The sequence below is a fragment of the mitochondrial genome of Hemibagrus wyckioides (genome assembly GCF_019097595.1).
Source record: "Hemibagrus wyckioides mitochondrion, complete genome".
NCBI classification, from domain to species: domain Eukaryota; kingdom Metazoa; phylum Chordata; class Actinopteri; order Siluriformes; family Bagridae; genus Hemibagrus; species Hemibagrus wyckioides.
Window position 1 is genome coordinate 1 of NC_024278.1, and position 16,525 is coordinate 16,525.

The window sequence follows — 16,525 nt, forward strand, 5'->3', positions numbered from 1 at the left end:
GCTAATGTAGCTTAAATCAAAGCATAACACTGAAGATGTTAAGACGAACCCTAGGAAAGTTCCATAAGCACAAAGGTTTGGTCCTGACTTTACTATCAGCTTTAACTCCATTTATACATGCAAGTATCCGCACCCCTGTGAGAATGCCCTTAATCCTCTACCCGAGGACGAGGAGCAGGTATCAGGCACAATTAACATTTGCCCATGACGCCTTGCTACGCCACACCCCCAAGGGACTTCAGCAGTAATAAATATTAAGCCATAAGTGAAAACTTGACTTAGTCAGAGTTAAAAGGGCCGGTAAAATTCGTGCCAGCCACCGCGGTTATACGAAAGACCCCAGTTGATAGGTGCGGCGTAAAGGGTGGTTATGGGAAAAAATAAATAAAGCTAAAGACCCTCCAAGTCGTCATACGCATTCTGAGGACACGAAGACCAACCACGAAAGTAGCTTTAAACAAATTAACCTGACCCCACGAAAGCTAAGAAACAAACTGGGATTAGATACCCCACTATGCTTAGCCCTAAACCTAGATGTGACCTTACACACACATCCGCCCGGGTACTACGAGCACAGCTTAAAACCCAAAGGACTTGGCGGTGTCTCAGACCCACCTAGAGGAGCCTGTTCTAGAACCGATAACCCCCGTTAAACCTCATCACTTCTTGTTTTTTCCGCCTATATACCGCCGTCGTCAGCTTACCCTGTGAAGGTTTAATAGTAAGCAAAATGGGCCCACCCAAAAACGTCAGGTCGAGGTGTAGCGTACGAAGTGGAAAGAAATGGGCTACATTTTCTATACATAGAATACTACGAACGACACCTTGAAATCAGGTGTCAGAAGGTGGATTTAGTAGTAAAAAGCAAATAGAGCGTACCTTTGAATTAGGCTCTGAGACGCGCACACACCGCCCGTCACTCTCCCCTCATATTTCTCTTTTAATTAATTCATAATAAATCAACCATAAACACGGGGAGGCAAGTCGTAACATGGTAAGTGTACCGGAAGGTGCACTTGGAATAATCAGGGCGTGGCTGAGACAGTTAAGCATCTCCCTTACACCGAGAAGACATCCATGCAAGTTGGATCGCCCTGAGCTATACAGCTAGCTTAACTACTAAAATTATCATCACAACATTAAAAACCTTTACACAACCACAATGACATAAATTAAAACATTCTACCGCCCAAGTATGTGAGACAGAAAAGGCACCATTCCAAAGCTACAGAAAAAGTACCGCAAGGGAACGCTGAAAGAGAAATGAAACAAATCATTAAAGCACAACAAAGCAGAGATTAACTCTCGTACCTTTTGCATCATGATTTAGCTAGTCCCCCTGAGCAAAGTGTACTTTAGTTCAAAACCCCGAAACTAGGTGAGCTACTCCGAGACTGCCTATCAATTAGGGCTAACCCGTCTCTGTGGCAAAAGAGTGGGGTGATCTCCGAGTAGAGGTGATAGATCTACCGAACCTAGTTATAGCTGGTTGCCTAAGAAATGAATAGAAGTTCAGCCTTGCACTCCTTATATCACAAACTTCAAAACTATACGAATAAAAGAAACATGCAAGAGTTAGTCAAAGGAGGTACAGCTCCTCTGAAACAGAATACAATCTCACCAGGAGGTTAAAGATTATATTAAACAAAATAAACTGCTCCAGTGGGCCTAAAAGCAGCCATCTGAACAGAAAGCGTTAAAGCTCTGGCAGAACATAAATTTATTATTTAAATATTACATCTAAAACCCCTAATATTATTAGGCCACTCCATGCCAACATGGAAGAAATACTGCTAAAATGAGTAATAAGAAAGAAATACTTTCTCCTAGCCTACGTGTACACTAGATCGGACTAACCACTAGTAATTATCGAACCCAACCAAAGAGGGTAATATGGTTATATTAAATATCAAGAAATATTCACATAATCTAATCGTTAACCCCACACCGGAAGGCATATAGGAAAGATTAAAAGAAGAGGAAGGAACTCGGCAAATATAAGCCTCGCCTGTTTACCAAAAACATCGCCTCCTGCAAAAATCAATGTATAGGAGGTCTTGCCTGCCCAGTGACAAGTTAAACGGCCGCGGTATTTTGACCGTGCGAAGGTAGCGCAATCACTTGTCTTTTAAATGAAGACCTGTATGAATGGTGGAACGAGGGCTTAACTGTCTCCCCCTTCAAATCAATGAAATTGATCTGCCCGTGCAGAAGCGGGCATACCTGTATAAGACGAGAAGACCCTTTGGAGCTTAAGATGTTAGATCAACTATGTCAAGAATCACTAAACAAATTAAACTAAATAGCAACTGATCCCTATCTTCGGTTGGGGCGACCACGGGAGACAACAAAGCTCCCATGCGGAATGGGGCCACCCCTAAAACTAAGAAAGACATTTCTAAGTCGCAGAATATCTGACCATCAAGATCCGGTAATTTACCGATCAACGGACCAAGTTACCCTAGGGATAACAGCGCAATCCCCTTCAAGAGTCCATATCGACAAGGGGGTTTACGACCTCGATGTTGGATCAGGACATCCTAATGGTGCAGCCGCTATTAAGGGTTCGTTTGTTCAACGATTAAAGTCCTACGTGATCTGAGTTCAGACCGGAGCAATCCAGGTCAGTTTCTATCTATAACGCTATTTTTCCTAGTACGAAAGGACCGGAAAAAGGGGGCCCATACTAAAAGTACGCCCCACCTCTACTTAATGAAATCAACTAAATTAAATAAAGGGAGAGCAAAACCCAGCATCAAGATAAGATTATTAAGATGGCAGAGCCCGGTAATTGCAAAAGGCCTAAGCCCTTTCACCCGGAGGTTCAAATCCTCCTCTTAATTATGATATCCCTCCTAATCATTTATCTTATTAGTCCATTAGCCTACATCGTACCAGTACTACTAGCAGTCGCCTTTCTGACATTAGTCGAACGAAAAGTATTAGGATATATGCAACTACGTAAAGGTCCAAATATCGTCGGCCCATACGGGCTTTTACAACCAATTGCAGACGGCGTTAAACTATTTATTAAAGAACCAGTACGCCCATCAACATCCTCTCCATTCCTATTTCTCGCCACCCCTGTCCTAGCCTTAACACTAGCCCTCCTACTATGAGCACCAATACCATTTCCACACCCCTTAATTGACCTTAACCTGGGTATACTATTTATTTTATCCATCTCAAGCCTAGCTGTCTACTCCATCCTGGGCTCAGGATGAGCTTCCAATTCCAAATATGCCTTAATTGGAGCCCTACGAGCAGTCGCTCAAACCGTTTCATACGAAGTCAGTTTAGGACTAATTCTACTTTCCGTTATCGTTTTCACCGGAGGCTTCACCCTCCAAATATTTAACACAACCCAAGAAACAATATGACTACTCATCCCAGCCTGACCACTAGCCACTATATGATATATTTCTACCCTAGCAGAAACAAATCGGGCCCCATTCGACTTAACAGAAGGAGAATCAGAATTAGTTTCAGGATTTAATGTAGAATACGCCGGAGGACCCTTCGCCCTGTTCTTCCTGGCCGAATACGCCAACATCCTATTAATAAATACACTATCCACCATTTTATTTCTCGGCGCAGCCCACAATATATTCCCCGAACTAATCTCAATTAATATTATAACAAAAGCCGCACTACTGTCTATATTATTTTTATGAGTACGTGCATCATACCCACGATTCCGATATGATCAACTAATACACCTTGTATGAAAAAACTTCCTACCACTAACCTTAGCCCTTATCCTATGACACGTCGCACTACCAATCGCATTTGCAGGGCTTCCCCCGCAACTATAATGGAGCTGTGCCCGAATGCCCAAGGACCACTTTGATAGAGTGACTTATGGAGGCTAAAATCCTCCCAGCTCTTTAGAAAAAAGGGACTCGAACCCATATTCTGGAGATCAAAACTCCAAGTGTTTCCACTACACCATTTTCTAGTAAGATCAGCTAAATTAAGCTTTTGGGCCCATACCCCAAAAATGTAGGTTAAAATCCTTCTCTTACCAATGAGCCCCTACGTCCTTACAATCTTACTATCAAGTTTAGGCCTAGGAACAACCCTAACATTCATAAGCTCCCACTGACTATTAGCTTGAATAGGTCTTGAAATTAACACACTAGCAATTTTACCATTAATAGCACAACACCACCACCCCCGCGCAGTAGAAGCCACCACCAAATACTTCTTAGCCCAAGCTGCTGCAGCAGCAACCATTTTATTCGCAAGCACTATTAACGCCTGAGCAACAGGAGAATGAAATATCTACTGCCTAACACACCCAGTTGCCACCACACTGACAATAATAGCATTAGCACTAAAAGTAGGTCTAGCTCCAACCCACTTCTGAATACCACCCGTCATGCAAGGCTTGGACTTAACCACCGGACTAATCATGGCTACTTGACAAAAATTAGCACCATTTGCACTAATTATTCAAGTTGCCCCCTATACACACCCACAACTATTAACCGCACTAGGACTACTATCAGTTTTTATTGGCGGCTGAGGCGGCTTAAATCAAACCCAACTACGAAAAATCCTAGCCTACTCATCAATTGCCCATCTTGGATGAATAATTGTAATTGTACAGTTTAAACCAGAACTAACCATCCTCGCCCTCACTACATATATCATTATAACATCAGCAACATTTCTAACATTCAAACTGCTACACTCCACAAAAATCAACACATTAGCCATAAGCTGGGCCAAAACACCAACCATCACGACCATCGCCGCCCTTGCCCTACTATCCTTAGGCGGACTCCCACCCCTAACAGGTTTTATGCCAAAATGATTAATTATACAAGAACTAACCACACAAAATTTACCATTAACCGCAACAATAATAGCATTAAGCGCACTACTGAGCCTATACTTCTACCTACGACTATGCTACTCAATAACCCTCACAACCTCCCCCAACACAAACAATTCTCTAACCCCATGACGCCTACACAACACACAAAACATAATTCCTCTAGCCATTTCAACAACAATAACCCTACTACTCCTGCCACTAACCCCGCTAGCCCAAGCACTAATAAGCTAGAGACTTAGGATAACACCAGACCAAAAGCCTTCAAAGCTTTAAGTAGGAGTGAAAATCTCCTAGTCTCTGAACTAAGACTTGCAGGACTCTATCCCACATCTTCTGAATGCAACTCAGACACTTTAATTAAGCTAAAGCCTTCCTAGATGAGAAGGCCTCGATCCTACAAACTCCTAGTTAACAGCTAGACGCTCAAACCAGCGAGCATTCATCTACTTTCCCCGCCTGCTTATAAAAGGCGGGGAAAGCCCCGGCAGGTGATAGCCTGCTTCTTCGGATTTGCAATCCGACGTGTTATACACCACAAGACTACTGATAGGAAAAGGTTTAAACCTTTATTTTGGACTTACAATCCACCGCCTTACCTTCGGCCATCCTACCTGTGACGATCACACACTGATTCTTCTCAACTAATCATAAAGACATTGGCACCCTTTACCTAGTATTTGGTGCCTGAGCCGGAATAGTTGGTACAGCCCTTAGCTTACTAATCCGGGCAGAACTAGCCCAACCCGGTGCCCTCCTAGGCGACGATCAAATTTACAATGTTATTGTAACTGCTCACGCCTTTATCATAATTTTCTTTATAGTAATACCAATTATAATTGGAGGCTTCGGAAACTGACTTGTACCATTAATGATTGGAGCACCAGATATGGCATTTCCACGAATGAACAATATGAGCTTCTGATTACTCCCACCCTCTTTCCTTCTACTATTAGCCTCGTCTGGTGTTGAAGCAGGCGCAGGAACAGGATGAACTGTATATCCCCCGCTCGCTGGCAATCTTGCACATGCAGGTGCCTCTGTAGATTTAACTATCTTCTCACTGCATCTTGCAGGTGTATCATCTATTTTGGGGGCTATTAATTTTATTACAACTATTATTAATATGAAACCTCCAGCTATTTCCCAATACCAAACACCCTTATTTGTGTGGGCCGTCCTAATTACAGCTGTACTCCTATTACTTTCTCTGCCTGTCCTGGCAGCTGGTATCACAATATTACTAACTGACCGAAACCTGAACACCACATTCTTCGATCCAGCACGGGGAGGGGACCCAATTCTATATCAACACCTCTTTTGATTCTTTGGTCACCCAGAAGTATATATTTTAATTCTCCCAGGATTTGGTATAATCTCACACATTGTCGCATATTACGCCGGAAAAAAAGAACCTTTTGGCTATATGGGTATGGTTTGAGCTATAATGGCCATTGGCCTCTTAGGCTTCATTGTTTGGGCCCACCACATATTTACAGTAGGAATGGACGTAGATACCCGAGCATATTTTACATCTGCAACAATAATCATTGCGATCCCAACAGGTGTTAAAGTATTTAGCTGACTCGCTACCCTGCACGGAGGCTCTATTAAATGAGAAACCCCAATATTATGGGCCCTCGGCTTTATCTTCTTATTTACAGTAGGCGGACTTACCGGAATTGTACTCTCCAACTCATCCCTAGATATCGTACTCCACGACACATATTATGTAGTAGCCCACTTTCACTACGTCCTATCAATGGGTGCCGTATTTGCCATCATAGGAGCCTTCGTCCACTGATTCCCATTATTTACAGGCTATACAATACATGATACTTGAACAAAAATTCATTTCGGCACAATATTTGTAGGTGTTAACCTCACCTTCTTCCCCCAACACTTCCTAGGCCTAGCTGGTATGCCACGACGATACTCAGATTACCCAGACGCCTACTCACTCTGAAATATTATCTCATCTATTGGCTCATTAATTTCACTTGTAGCAGTCGTAATATTCCTCTACATTCTATGAGAGGCCTTCACTGCTAAACGAGAAGTTTTATCAGTCGAACTAACAGCCACAAATGTGGAATGATTACACGGCTGCCCTCCCCCATATCATACATTTGAAGAGCCGGCCTTCGTGCAAGTGCAATCAAACTAACGAGAAAGGAAGGAATCGAACCCCCATAAACTAGTTGCAATCCAGTCACATAACCGCTCTGTCACTTTCTTTTATAAGATACTAGTAAAACCGAACATTACATTGCCTTGTCAAGACAAAATTGTAGGTTAAAATCCTGCGTATCTTAAGCTTCACAGCTCAATGGCACATCCCTCACAACTAGGATTCCAAGACGCGGCCTCCCCTGTAATAGAAGAACTTCTCCACTTCCACGACCACGCTTTAATAATTGTTTTCCTAATTAGCACCCTAGTATTATATATTATTGTAGTTATAGTTACTACTAAACTTACCAACAAATACATTTTAGATTCACAAGAAATCGAAATTGTCTGAACAATTCTACCAGCAGTAATTTTAATTTTAATTGCTCTCCCCTCACTTCGTATTCTTTATCTAATAGACGAAGTAAACGACCCACACTTAACTGTAAAAGCCATGGGACACCAATGATACTGAAGCTACGAATACACAGACTACGAAAATTTAGCTTTCGACTCATATATGGTTCCAACACAAGACCTGGCCCCCGGTCAATTCCGACTACTTGAAACAGACCACCGAATAGTGGTCCCAATAGAATCCCCAATTCGAGTCCTAGTATCAGCTGAAGACGTCCTACACTCATGAGCCCTCCCAGCACTAGGAATTAAAATAGACGCTGTACCAGGACGACTAAATCAAACATCTTTCATCACATCCCGACCAGGGGTGTTCTATGGACAATGTTCTGAAATTTGTGGCGCCAATCACAGCTTTATACCAATTGTTGTAGAAGCCGTCCCACTAGAACATTTTGAAAACTGATCCTCCCTTATACTTGAAGACGCCTCATTAGGAAGCTGAACAGGGATTAGCGTTAGCCTTTTAAGCTAAAGATTGGTGACTCCCAACCACCCCTAGTGATATGCCACAATTAAACCCCGCCCCATGATTTGCAATCCTTGTATTCTCGTGATTAATTTTCCTAACAGTAATTCCAAATAAAGTTCTAAACCACACATTTATAAATGAAGTCACAGCACTAAGCGCCGAAAAACTTAAATCAGACACCTGAAACTGACCATGGCACTAAACCTATTTGATCAATTTATGAGCCCCACATACCTTGGTATTCCTCTAATTGCCATTGCACTTACTCTTCCATGAGTCCTAGTACCAACCCCAACTAATCGTTATCAAGCCAACCGTCTAGTATCCCTCCAAAATTGATTTATTAAAACTTTTACATATCAACTACTAATACCGCTAAATAAAGGAGGACACAAATGAGCTATAATTTTAACCTCACTAATAATTTTCATTCTCACACTTAACATTTTAGGACTATTACCATATACATTTACACCAACCACCCAACTATCATTAAATATAGGCCTAGCTGTACCGCTTTGGTTAGCAACAGTTATTATTGGACTACGAAACCAGCCCACAGCAGCGCTAGGACACCTTCTACCAGAAGGCACCCCCGTCCCTTTAATTCCAATCCTAATTATTATCGAAACAATTAGCCTATTTATCCGACCTCTAGCACTAGGCGTTCGACTAACAGCAAATTTAACAGCTGGTCACCTATTAATTCAACTAATCTCAACCGCAACAATTACACTAGTACCAATAATAACATCAGTAGCAGCATTAACTGCCATTTTATTAGTATTATTAACCCTATTAGAGGTAGCAGTAGCTGTAATTCAAGCTTACGTCTTTGTTTTATTATTAAGCCTATATCTACAAGAAAACGTCTAATGGCCCACCAAGCACATGCATATCATATGGTCGACCCTAGCCCATGGCCCCTTACCGGTGCAGTAGCTGCTCTTCTAATAACATCAGGTTTAGCAATCTGATTCCACTTCCACTCTACAACATTAATAACCTTAGGATTAATCCTGCTTCTACTCACAATACTCCAATGATGACGGGACATTATCCGAGAGGGAACCTTCCAAGGACATCATACGCCCCCTGTACAAAAAGGTCTACGATATGGTATAATCTTATTTATTACCTCAGAAGTATTCTTCTTCTTAGGATTCTTTTGAGCCTTTTACCACTCTAGCCTTGCCCCTACCCCAGAACTTGGAGGATGTTGACCACCAACAGGTATTACAACACTTGACCCATTCGAAGTGCCTCTACTTAACACCGCCGTCCTCCTAGCATCTGGTGTAACAGTAACCTGAGCTCACCACAGCCTGATAGAAGGAGCCCGAAAACAAGCAATTCAATCACTAGCTCTTACAATCCTCCTAGGCCTATATTTCACTGCCCTACAAGCCATAGAATATTATGAAGCCCCTTTCACCATTGCAGATGGTGTATACGGCTCTACCTTCTTCGTAGCGACAGGTTTCCACGGACTCCATGTTATTATTGGCTCATCTTTCCTTGCTGTCTGTTTCTTCCGACAAGTCCGATATCATTTTACATCAGAACATCACTTTGGGTTTGAAGCAGCTGCCTGATATTGACATTTCGTAGATGTTGTATGATTATTCCTATATGTCTCTATTTACTGATGAGGCTCATATCTTTCTAGTATCCAAAGTTAGTACGAGTGACTTCCAATCACCTAGTCTTGGTTAAAATCCAAGGAAAGATAATGAACTTAATTATAATTATATTAATTATCTCTGCAGCCCTCTCAATTGTCTTAGCTGTAGTGTCATTCTGATTACCCCAAATAAACCCAGATGCAGAAAAGCTATCCCCTTACGAATGTGGCTTTGACCCACTAGGATCTGCACGACTACCATTTTCCCTACGCTTCTTCCTAGTCGCTATTTTATTTTTACTGTTCGATCTAGAAATTGCTCTCCTACTCCCACTACCTTGAGGCAACCAACTACCTGACCCATCCTACACACTCCTATGAGCCGCAACCGTACTAATTCTACTTACACTGGGCTTAATTTATGAATGAATTCAAGGGGGCCTAGAATGGGCTGAATAGGAAATTAGTCCAATTAAAGACCTCTGATTTCGGCTCAGAAAACCACGGTTAAAATCCGTGATTTCCTTATGACACCAGTTTACTTCAGCTTCACCTCAGCATTTACTTTAGGTTTAACAGGCCTAGCATTCCATCGAACCCACCTTATATCAGCCCTTCTATGTCTAGAAGGAATAATACTCTCCCTATTTATAGCCTTAGCACTCTGAATACTACAACTAGAATCAACTGCTTTTTCTGCCGCTCCTATTCTCCTACTAGCTTTTTCAGCATGCGAAGCTAGTGCAGGTCTAGCACTATTAGTTGCCACAGCCCGAACCCACGGCACAGACCGACTACAAGCCCTAAACTTATTACAATGCTAAAAATCTTAATTCCAACAATTATGCTTTTCCCAACCATTTGACTAACACCCTCAAAATGACTCTGAACCACCACGACACTCCAAAGCCTAATTATTGCCCTAATTAGCCTTACCTGAATTAAATGATCATCAGAAACAGGTTGAACCATGTCTAATCTCTATATGGGTATTGACCCCCTTTCAATGCCGCTACTAATCCTAACCTGCTGATTACTGCCACTAATAATCCTTGCCAGTCAAAATCATGTTAAAACAGAACCAATCAGCCGACAACGAATCTATATTACCCTCCTAACCTCCCTACAAACTTTTCTAATTATAGCATTTGGAGCCACCGAAATCATTATATTTTATATCATATTCGAAGCAACCTTAATCCCAACTCTGATTATTATTACCCGTTGAGGAAATCAGGCCGAACGCCTCAGCGCCGGAACCTACTTCTTATTTTACACCTTAGCAGGCTCGCTCCCCCTATTAGTAGCCCTCCTCTTACTACACCAAAATATAGGCACTCTTTCAATATTAACCATTCAATACTCCCAACCACTAAACCTCAATTCATGAGGAGACAAAATCTGATGGGCCGGATGTTTAATTGCATTCCTAGTAAAAATACCCCTATACGGAGTCCACCTATGATTACCAAAAGCCCACGTTGAAGCCCCAGTAGCAGGTTCCATAGTACTAGCAGCAATTCTCCTAAAACTAGGAGGCTATGGCATAATGCGCATAATAATTATGTTAGACCCACTATCCAAAGATCTTATCTACCCAATTATGGCCCTTGCCCTATGAGGAATTATTATAACCGGCTCAATTTGTTTACGACAAACAGATTTAAAATCATTAATCGCTTACTCATCCGTAAGCCACATAGGTTTAGTAGCAGGAGGAATCCTAATTCAAACCCCATGAGGATTTACCGGAGCATTAGTATTAATAATTGCCCACGGACTAGTTTCATCCGCCCTATTCTGTCTAGCAAACACAATATATGAACGAACCCACAGCCGAACAATGATCCTCGCCCGCGGCCTACAAATCATCTTTCCACTCACAGCCACATGATGATTTATCTCTAATCTAGCAAACCTAGCACTTCCTCCTCTACCCAATCTAATAGGAGAGCTAGTAATTATCACAGCAATATTTAACTGATCCCCCTGAACCCTAATTTTAACTGGAGCCGGAACACTAATCACTGCAGCCTACTCCTTATACTTATTCCTAATAACACAACGAGGCCCAGTCCCAAAACACATCATTAATTTACAACCATATCATACACGAGAGCACCTCCTCATAGTTCTCCACCTACTCCCCGTTATTCTACTCATTATGAAGCCCGAAATCATATGAGGCTGATGATATTGTAGATATAGTTTAACACAAAACATTAGATTGTGGTTCTAAAAATAGAGGTTAAACTCCTCTTATCCACCGAAAGAGGCCCGATGGCAGTAAGGATTGCTAATCCCTATTTCCATGGTTAAACTCCATGGCTCATTCACCAGCCGCTCCTAAAGGATAATAGTTCATCCGTTGGTCTTAGGAACCAAAAACTCTTGGTGCAACTCCAAGTAGCAGCTATGGTAAACACTATTATAACTACTACCCTACTATTAACCTTAGCAATCCTTATGTGACCCCTTATCACAACACTAAATCCAAACCCCTTAAACCAAAACTGGGCCCTTAAGTATGTAAAAACCGCTGTAAGTACCGCATTTTTCATTAACATCATTCCACTAATTATTTTCCTTGACCAGGGAACAGAAACCGTTATCACTACCTGAAACTGAATAAATATCATAAACTTTGATATTAATATCAGCTTTAAATTTGACCACTACTCACTAATCTTCACCCCAGTAGCTCTTTACGTAACATGATCCATCCTAGAATTTGCATCATGATATATACATTCAGATCCATATCTAAATCGATTCTTCAAGTACTTACTACTATTTTTAGTAGCAATAATTATGCTAGTTACCGCCAACAACTTATTTCAACTATTTATTGGATGAGAAGGTGTCGGAATTATATCTTTTCTACTAATTGGCTGATGACATGGACGAGCCGATGCCAACACAGCCGCTCTCCAAGCCGTAATTTATAACCGAGTCGGTGATATTGGACTAATTTTAGCAATTGCCTGAATTGCAACAAACCTAAACTCATGAGAAATCCCACAAATTTTCCTGCTATCAAAAAACTTCGACATAACTCTCCCACTACTCGGACTAATCTTGGCCGCCACAGGAAAATCAGCCCAATTCGGATTACACCCTTGACTCCCCTCAGCCATAGAAGGCCCAACCCCAGTTTCAGCACTACTCCACTCTAGCACAATAGTTGTTGCAGGTATTTTTCTACTCATTCGACTACATCCCCTAATAGAAAATAATCAACTGGCCCTAACTACATGTTTATGCTTAGGAGCTCTAACAACCCTGTTCACCGCCACCTGTGCCCTAACCCAAAACGACATCAAAAAAATCGTAGCATTTTCAACATCCAGCCAACTAGGCCTAATAATAGTCACAATTGGCCTAAACCAACCACAACTAGCCTTCTTACATATCTGCACCCACGCTTTCTTCAAAGCTATGCTTTTCCTTTGCTCCGGATCAATTATCCACAGCCTAAACGATGAACAAGACATCCGCAAAATAGGGGGCCTACACAAACTAATACCATTCACTACATCCTGTTTAACCATTGGAAGCCTCGCACTCACAGGTATACCCTTCCTAGCAGGCTTCTTCTCAAAAGACGCCATTATTGAAGCCCTCAATACCTCCCATCTAAATGCCTGCGCCCTAGCCTTAACCCTAATTGCAACATCCTTCACTGCAGTCTATAGCTTACGAGTAATTTTCTTCGTAACCATGGGCTCCCCCCGATTCCCCGCCCTACCCCCAATCAATGAAAACCACCAGGCAGTGACTGCCCCCATTGAACGCCTAGCCTGAGGAAGCATTATCGCAGGATTAATTATTACTCTTAACTTCTTACCAACCAAAACCGCTACAATAACCATACCTCTGTCCCTTAAACTAGCAGCATTAATAGTCACAATCCTTGGTCTTATTATTGCCCTAGCATTAGCTACAGCTACCTCCAAACAAATTAAAATTACCCCAACCCTTAAACTCCACAACTTCTCCAACATGCTCGGCTTTTTCCCTCCTATTATCCACCGCACAATACCTAAATTAAACCTAGTACTAGGCAAACAATCCACCAAATTTGACCGCCAATGATTAGAAATTGGACCAAAAGGCCTACACCCACTACACCACTATTTCTCAACACTCTTTGACAAAACTGATACCAACATCATCAAAATCTACCTAACTTTCTACTTAATCTCCACAGCCCTAGTTATCGCCCTCATCTCCTCACTCTAAACGGCCCGAAGTGCTCCCCGACTCAACCCACGAGTTAACTCCAATACCACAAAAAGACATAATAATAAAACCCACGCACACGTAACTAACATACCACCCCCAACAGAATACATTAAAGAAACCCCACCAATATCCCCCCGCACTACAAAAAATTCCTTAAATTCATCTACCACAACTCAGCCTCCATAGCCGCTTCAAAACCACCACAACGCTGCACCTACCCCTAATAAGTACATTAAAACATAAACCTTAACTGACCCCGCCCCCCACGTTTCAGGAAAAGGCTCAGCTGCCAAAGCAGCCGAATATGCAAACACCACTAATATTCCCCCCAAATAAATTAAAAATAATATTAGACCAATTAATGACCCACCATGACCAACCAGCACCCCGCACCCAACCCCAGCAGCCACTGCCAGCCCTAAAGCCGCAAAATATGGTGCAGGATTAGAAGCAACTCCAACCAACCCAACCACTAAACTTAATAACAATAAATCGAAAAAATATATCATAATTCTTACCAGGACTTTAACCAGGACTAATGACTTGAAAAACCACCGTTGTAATTCAACTACAAGAACACATGGTCATCCGTAAAACCCACCCTTTATTCAAAATTGTTAACGACGCACTAATTGATCTCCCCGCCCCATCCAACATTTCCGCCTGATGAAACTTCGGCTCCCTCCTACTATTATGTTTAATAATACAAATCCTAACCGGCCTATTTCTGGCCATACACTATACCTCCGACATCTCCACCGCCTTCTCATCCGTAGCCCACATCTGCCGAGACGTAAACTACGGTTGAATTATCCGAAACCTTCACGCCAACGGAGCCTCTTTCTTCTTCATCTGTATCTACCTCCACATTGGCCGAGGACTTTATTATGGCTCCTACCTGTATAAAGAAACCTGAAATATCGGAGTAGTCCTTCTACTCCTTGTAATAATAACAGCTTTCGTTGGATATGTCCTACCATGGGGACAAATGTCATTTTGAGGTGCTACCGTAATTACAAATTTATTATCAGCAGTCCCATACGTAGGAGACATACTAGTTCAATGAATCTGAGGGGGCTTTTCAGTAGATAACGCAACACTAACCCGATTCTTCGCATTTCACTTCCTACTACCATTCGCAATCGTAGCCGCCACACTAATACATGCACTATTCCTACACGAAACCGGATCCAACAACCCACTAGGCCTTAACTCCGACGCAGACAAAATTACATTTCACCCATACTTCTCATACAAAGATGTCCTAGGGTTCATCCTACTAATTACAGCCCTAGCATCCTTAGCATTATTCTCACCCAACCTATTAGGAGACCCAGAAAACTTCACCCCCGCCAACCCACTAGTCACCCCGCCACACATTAAACCAGAATGATATTTCCTATTTGCATACGCCATCCTCCGATCAATCCCCAATAAACTAGGCGGTGTATTAGCATTATTACTTTCAATTCTAGTACTCATGGTGGTGCCACTTCTACACACCTCTAAACAGCAAGGACTCACCTTCCGCCCCCTAGCCCAGCTAATATTCTGAACACTAGTGGCAGACGTAGCAATCCTAACTTGAATTGGCGGAATACCAGTAGAACACCCATTCGTCATCATTGGACAAATTGCTTCAGTACTATACTTCGCACTATTCCTATTCCTAAACCCACTAATAGGCCTATTAGAAAACAAACTCCTAAATTTCAACTGCTCTAGTAGCTTAGCCACAAAGCGCCGGTTTTGTAATCCGGAGACCGAAGGTTAAAATCCTTCCTAGCGCCAGAAAAGAGAGATTTTAACTCCCACCCCTAACTCCCAAAGCTAGGATTCTAAACTAAACTATTTTCTGTAACAAACTAATGTGGACATATGATCCATCACTATGGTATAGTGCATAATATGCATAACACAACACTATGGTGTAGTACATATTATGCATAATATTACATTATGGTTTAAAACATTCAAATCTACCCTCCAAAGACAATTAAATAAAAACATTGTTGCCACCAACATGAGATTAAAAGTATTCGAGCACAAGACAATTATTGAATAATACACATGAACTCCTATACGGATAAAAGAAATTGCCTACTTCGTACAACTGTAATGTCCAATAATTTTCTGCCCGACTAACTACGTCTTTATCCTACAATTAATTAATGTAGTAAGAGACCACCAACCCACAATACCTTAATGCACACGGTCCTTGATAGGGTCAGGGACAATAGTCTTGGGGGTTTCACAATATGAACTATTACTGGCATCTGGTTCCTATTTCAGGGACACAAATAGAGGTTCCCACTAATTAATGAACTTACCTGGCATAAGTTATTGGTGGGACCACTCATTAGCAAAAACCCCCCATGCCAAGGCATTCATTTAAAGGCATGGGGATTTTTTTTTTCGGGTCTCTTTCATTTGGCAATTTCATGTAGACATTCAACCCCCCTGGACGTAGTCCATTAATGCAGTTAAATTTATCATGCATGGTTTAATGTCATACCTGGAAACTTGCATCCCCGACATTCAAGAGCATAATATATCTAGAATCCACATTAAATCCCAATATTTGCCCCCCGGTGATCTACGACACCCGCGCGCGGTAAACCCCCCCTACCCCCAACGTCCAACGAATCCCAATTAATCCTGTTAAACCCCTAAACCAGGTTGGGCCCGATCGACACGTCAACTAGTTTCACTATGTGTTGATATATAGTGTTATAAATTTACACCACATTATATA

The 16,525-nt window shown here is 41.9% G+C and overlaps 13 protein-coding genes and 22 non-coding genes across 35 annotated transcripts, besides 3 other annotated features; 26 read left to right on the forward strand and 9 right to left on the reverse strand. All coding sequences in view use genetic code 2, as the record gives it.

The window, feature by feature from the left end:
- On the forward strand, positions 1-70 carry trnF(GAA). Its single transcript has one exon. It is a non-coding gene; the product is annotated as a tRNA-Phe (tRNA).
- Positions 71-1,027, forward strand: an rRNA (s-rRNA).
- Positions 1,027-1,098, forward strand: trnV(TAC). The gene has a single exon. It is a non-coding gene; the product is annotated as a tRNA-Val (tRNA).
- Positions 1,099-2,768, forward strand: an rRNA (l-rRNA).
- On the forward strand, positions 2,769-2,843 carry trnL(TAA). Its single transcript has one exon. It is a non-coding gene; the product is annotated as a tRNA-Leu (tRNA).
- Positions 2,844-3,815, forward strand: ND1 (NADH dehydrogenase subunit 1). The gene has a single exon. The coding sequence runs from the start codon at positions 2,844-2,846 to the stop codon at positions 3,813-3,815; it is 972 nt and encodes a 323-aa protein (YP_009040675.1).
- A 1-nt stretch (position 3,816) lies between these two features.
- Positions 3,817-3,887, forward strand: trnI(GAT). The gene has a single exon. It is a non-coding gene; the product is annotated as a tRNA-Ile (tRNA).
- On the reverse strand, positions 3,887-3,958 carry trnQ(TTG). Its single transcript has one exon. It is a non-coding gene; the product is annotated as a tRNA-Gln (tRNA).
- On the forward strand, positions 3,958-4,027 carry trnM(CAT). Its single transcript has one exon. It is a non-coding gene; the product is annotated as a tRNA-Met (tRNA).
- On the forward strand, positions 4,028-5,072 carry ND2 (NADH dehydrogenase subunit 2). The gene has a single exon. A coding segment is annotated over exon 1 (1,045 nt).
- Positions 5,073-5,143, forward strand: trnW(TCA). Its single transcript has one exon. It is a non-coding gene; the product is annotated as a tRNA-Trp (tRNA).
- Positions 5,144-5,146: 3 nt separating this feature from the next.
- On the reverse strand, positions 5,147-5,215 carry trnA(TGC). The gene has a single exon. It is a non-coding gene; the product is annotated as a tRNA-Ala (tRNA).
- A 1-nt stretch (position 5,216) lies between these two features.
- trnN(GTT) lies at positions 5,217-5,289 on the reverse strand. Its single transcript has one exon. It is a non-coding gene; the product is annotated as a tRNA-Asn (tRNA).
- A 30-nt stretch (positions 5,290-5,319) lies between these two features.
- trnC(GCA) lies at positions 5,320-5,385 on the reverse strand. The gene has a single exon. It is a non-coding gene; the product is annotated as a tRNA-Cys (tRNA).
- Positions 5,386-5,387: 2 nt separating this feature from the next.
- trnY(GTA) lies at positions 5,388-5,455 on the reverse strand. Its single transcript has one exon. It is a non-coding gene; the product is annotated as a tRNA-Tyr (tRNA).
- Position 5,456: 1 nt separating this feature from the next.
- On the forward strand, positions 5,457-7,007 carry COX1 (cytochrome c oxidase subunit I). Its single transcript has one exon. It carries the CDS (start codon positions 5,457-5,459, stop codon positions 7,005-7,007), a length of 1,551 nt encoding a protein of 516 aa, YP_009040677.1.
- trnS(TGC) lies at positions 7,008-7,078 on the reverse strand. Its single transcript has one exon. It is a non-coding gene; the product is annotated as a tRNA-Ser (tRNA).
- A 4-nt stretch (positions 7,079-7,082) lies between these two features.
- trnD(GTC) lies at positions 7,083-7,155 on the forward strand. Its single transcript has one exon. It is a non-coding gene; the product is annotated as a tRNA-Asp (tRNA).
- Positions 7,156-7,169: 14 nt separating this feature from the next.
- COX2 (cytochrome c oxidase subunit II) lies at positions 7,170-7,860 on the forward strand. The gene has a single exon. A coding segment is annotated over exon 1 (691 nt).
- On the forward strand, positions 7,861-7,934 carry trnK(TTT). The gene has a single exon. It is a non-coding gene; the product is annotated as a tRNA-Lys (tRNA).
- Position 7,935: 1 nt separating this feature from the next.
- ATP8 (ATP synthase F0 subunit 8) lies at positions 7,936-8,103 on the forward strand. Its single transcript has one exon. It carries the CDS (start codon positions 7,936-7,938, stop codon positions 8,101-8,103), a length of 168 nt encoding a protein of 55 aa, YP_009040679.1.
- On the forward strand, positions 8,094-8,777 carry ATP6 (ATP synthase F0 subunit 6). Its single transcript has one exon. The coding sequence runs from the start codon at positions 8,094-8,096 to the stop codon at positions 8,775-8,777; it is 684 nt and encodes a 227-aa protein (YP_009040680.1).
- Positions 8,777-9,560, forward strand: COX3 (cytochrome c oxidase subunit III). The gene has a single exon. A coding segment is annotated over exon 1 (784 nt).
- On the forward strand, positions 9,561-9,633 carry trnG(TCC). Its single transcript has one exon. It is a non-coding gene; the product is annotated as a tRNA-Gly (tRNA).
- ND3 (NADH dehydrogenase subunit 3) lies at positions 9,634-9,982 on the forward strand. Its single transcript has one exon. A coding segment is annotated over exon 1 (349 nt).
- Positions 9,983-10,052, forward strand: trnR(TCG). The gene has a single exon. It is a non-coding gene; the product is annotated as a tRNA-Arg (tRNA).
- On the forward strand, positions 10,053-10,349 carry ND4L (NADH dehydrogenase subunit 4L). The gene has a single exon. The coding sequence runs from the start codon at positions 10,053-10,055 to the stop codon at positions 10,347-10,349; it is 297 nt and encodes a 98-aa protein (YP_009040683.1).
- Positions 10,343-11,723, forward strand: ND4 (NADH dehydrogenase subunit 4). Its single transcript has one exon. A coding segment is annotated over exon 1 (1,381 nt).
- On the forward strand, positions 11,724-11,793 carry trnH(GTG). Its single transcript has one exon. It is a non-coding gene; the product is annotated as a tRNA-His (tRNA).
- On the forward strand, positions 11,794-11,861 carry trnS(GCT). The gene has a single exon. It is a non-coding gene; the product is annotated as a tRNA-Ser (tRNA).
- A 6-nt stretch (positions 11,862-11,867) lies between these two features.
- On the forward strand, positions 11,868-11,940 carry trnL(TAG). Its single transcript has one exon. It is a non-coding gene; the product is annotated as a tRNA-Leu (tRNA).
- ND5 (NADH dehydrogenase subunit 5) lies at positions 11,941-13,767 on the forward strand. Its single transcript has one exon. The coding sequence runs from the start codon at positions 11,941-11,943 to the stop codon at positions 13,765-13,767; it is 1,827 nt and encodes a 608-aa protein (YP_009040685.1).
- On the reverse strand, positions 13,764-14,279 carry ND6 (NADH dehydrogenase subunit 6). Its single transcript has one exon. The coding sequence runs from the start codon at positions 14,277-14,279 to the stop codon at positions 13,764-13,766; it is 516 nt and encodes a 171-aa protein (YP_009040686.1).
- trnE(TTC) lies at positions 14,280-14,348 on the reverse strand. Its single transcript has one exon. It is a non-coding gene; the product is annotated as a tRNA-Glu (tRNA).
- Positions 14,349-14,350: 2 nt separating this feature from the next.
- On the forward strand, positions 14,351-15,488 carry CYTB (cytochrome b). The gene has a single exon. A coding segment is annotated over exon 1 (1,138 nt).
- On the forward strand, positions 15,489-15,559 carry trnT(TGT). The gene has a single exon. It is a non-coding gene; the product is annotated as a tRNA-Thr (tRNA).
- trnP(TGG) lies at positions 15,560-15,628 on the reverse strand. Its single transcript has one exon. It is a non-coding gene; the product is annotated as a tRNA-Pro (tRNA).
- Positions 15,629-16,525: a D loop (control region).